General features: G+C 37.5%; 1 protein-coding gene across 1 annotated transcript; it reads left to right on the top strand.

The window, feature by feature from the left end:
• Positions 1-204: 204 nt before the first annotated feature.
• Positions 205-777, top strand: LOC105555729 (beta-mannosyltransferase 2-like). The gene is made up of 2 exons (XM_012002772.1): positions 205-507; positions 604-777. The coding sequence occupies exons 1-2, from the start codon at positions 205-207 to the stop codon at positions 775-777; spliced, it is 477 nt and encodes a 158-aa protein (XP_011858162.1).
• Positions 778-2,398: the final 1,621 nt, after the last annotated feature.

Genomic DNA, 2,398 nt, shown 5'->3' with positions numbered 1-2,398 from the left:
TGTAAAAGGTACACTGTAGTTGTACTTTGGTAAGTTTGGAAACCAACCAAAGTGTAAACCTTTTACACTTTATACTACTCCCTCGGATAAGCTGTAAGTAGGGTTAGCTTTAGGTATAGAAGCGAGTATCGGATGAGCCACAAGTAGGATCATCCCTAGGTGTAGAATGGGCAACAGGGAAGAGGCGGATAAGTGTACCGACGGATGGGGAAAGAAGGAGAAAAAGCAACGGAAAAGAAGCAGCAAGGAGATAAAGAAGACAAGAAAGAAGACGAAAATAGAAGGAAAGTAAAAGGTAGGCCAACGAGAGCAGAAGAGCTGGGAAAGCAGAGAGGGAGAACGGATAGCCTAGGATCAATAAAAGAATTTCTACAAAAAAGGAAAAGAGAAGAAATAGAAGAAGAAACAGCAAAAGCAGAGAAAGAAATAATAGAAAAATTTAGCACACTAAGAAAAATTGACAGATCACCACCAAACAAGAAAGAAAAGGAAGAAAACAAGAACATGGCAACAGAGGAAATGCTGAGAGAAATTTTAAGGAGAATGGAAGATCAAGAGAAGGAAAGAAAAAAAGATAAGGAAGAAATAAAAAACGAAATAAAGGAACTGAAGAAAGAGTACAAGAGGAGAGAAGAAATATGGGAGAAGCAAAGAGAGGCAATGGAAGAGAGAATAAAAAAATTGGAAGAGAAAGCTGAGAAAGAAGACACGGAAAGAGAAGGAGGGAAAGAAGGAGGAATGATAATAGAAAAAATGAAGGAAATAGAAAAAACATAGAAATGGGAGAGAGAAGAAGAAGGAGAAACAACATAATCATCAAAGAAGCGACAAGAAGAAGCGAAAAAGAAAAGAAAGAAAAAATCAGGATGATGATAGAGGAGACAAATAAGAACAAAGTGGCAATCGAGGAAATGCAGGAAATAGGAACAGGAGAAAACAAAATGATAATGCTGAAATGCAGGAGCTGGGAAGACAAAAGAGAAATAATGACAAAAAGAAAGGAGTTAGGAAAGAGATACGAAGTTTTCATGGACGATGATCTCACAAAAACAGAAAGAAAGATACAGAAAGAAATAAGAAGAATAGCAAAGGAGGAGAGAGAAGCAGGCAAGAGAACCAAAATAGGCTACCAAAAGATATGGGTGGACAACACAGAATTTAAATGGAACGAAAACAAAGAAAAGTTAGAAGAGAGAAAGAGCTTTCGGAAGCCATAAGAAGAAGAAAGAGGATAAGAAGGAAGAGGCCAAAGAAAGCAGGAGAAAAAGAAAGAAAACACAGAGGGAAAGGCAAGAAGAAGGTAAGCAAAAAGAACAGAAAGCAGACACAATGACGGTAGGCTTCTGGAATATAGCAGGACTAATGAGAAAAAATGAAGAATTCTGGAAAGAGATAGAAAAATGGGATATAATAGCGATGCTAGAAACTTGGGTAGAACAAAAAGACTGGGGTAAAATTAAGAAGAGACTACCGGATAATTATGTATGGGAATGCCAACCAGCAAAGAAAGAAAAAAAGAAAGGAAGAGCAAGAGGAGGGATAATAACAGGAGTCAGGAAAGAAATAGCCGAAGATGAAACAAAAGAAAGGGAAGAAGAAGGAATTGTAGAAAGAACAGCAAAAACAAAGGAAGGCAAATGGAGGATCATGGCGATATACGTAAACAATGATATAGAAAAGAAGATAAAGCACATAAAGGAGTACACAAATGATGGCGGAGTAGGGGAGCAAATAATAATAGGAGGAGACTTTAATGCAAGAACAGGAGAGGAAGGAGGATTAACAGAGATAATGGGAGAAGGAAGAAAGTCGAAAGACAAAGAATTCAACGCAGAAGGCAGGAAGCTATTGGAGTTTGTAGAGGAGGAAGGACTGGGAATAATGAACGGAACAAAGGGAGACAAAGACGGAGAATTCACCTTCATAGGAAGTAGAGGAGAATCAGTTATAGATTACATAATTGGAAACCAAGAAATCTGGGAAATAACGGAAGAAGTTAAAATTGGAGACGCTATTGAGTCAGACCATCAGCCTGTAATAATAAAAGTAAAAGGAACAGTGTGGAGAAAGAAAGAAAAAGGAAAAAAGAGTCAGGAAAATAATGAACTGGACAAAAGAGGGAATAGAAAAATACAAGGAGAGAATGAAAGAGACAAGAATAGAGGGTGAAAGCATAGAAGAAAAGTTGGAAGGAATAAAGGAAATGGCAAGACAGGCCGCGGAATGGAAAGAAATAAAAGAAGAGCAGAGAACGAAGATAAAAAACAGATGGTGGGACAATGAATGTACAAAACTAAGGAGAGAAGCAAGAGGGAATTTAACCAAATGGAGGAAGGGGGAAGTAGAAAAAAAAAGATACACACAAAAGAAGAAAGAATACGAAGAGAAAATCAAAGAG

This window comes from Vollenhovia emeryi, unplaced genomic scaffold, assembly GCF_000949405.1.
Source record: "Vollenhovia emeryi isolate VEMERY1.0 unplaced genomic scaffold, V.emery_V1.0 DF940813.1, whole genome shotgun sequence".
Taxonomy (NCBI): Eukaryota; Metazoa; Arthropoda; class Insecta; order Hymenoptera; family Formicidae; genus Vollenhovia; species Vollenhovia emeryi.
Note: the sequence above shows the minus strand (reverse complement) of the source record. Positions and strands in the feature narration are given on the sequence as shown.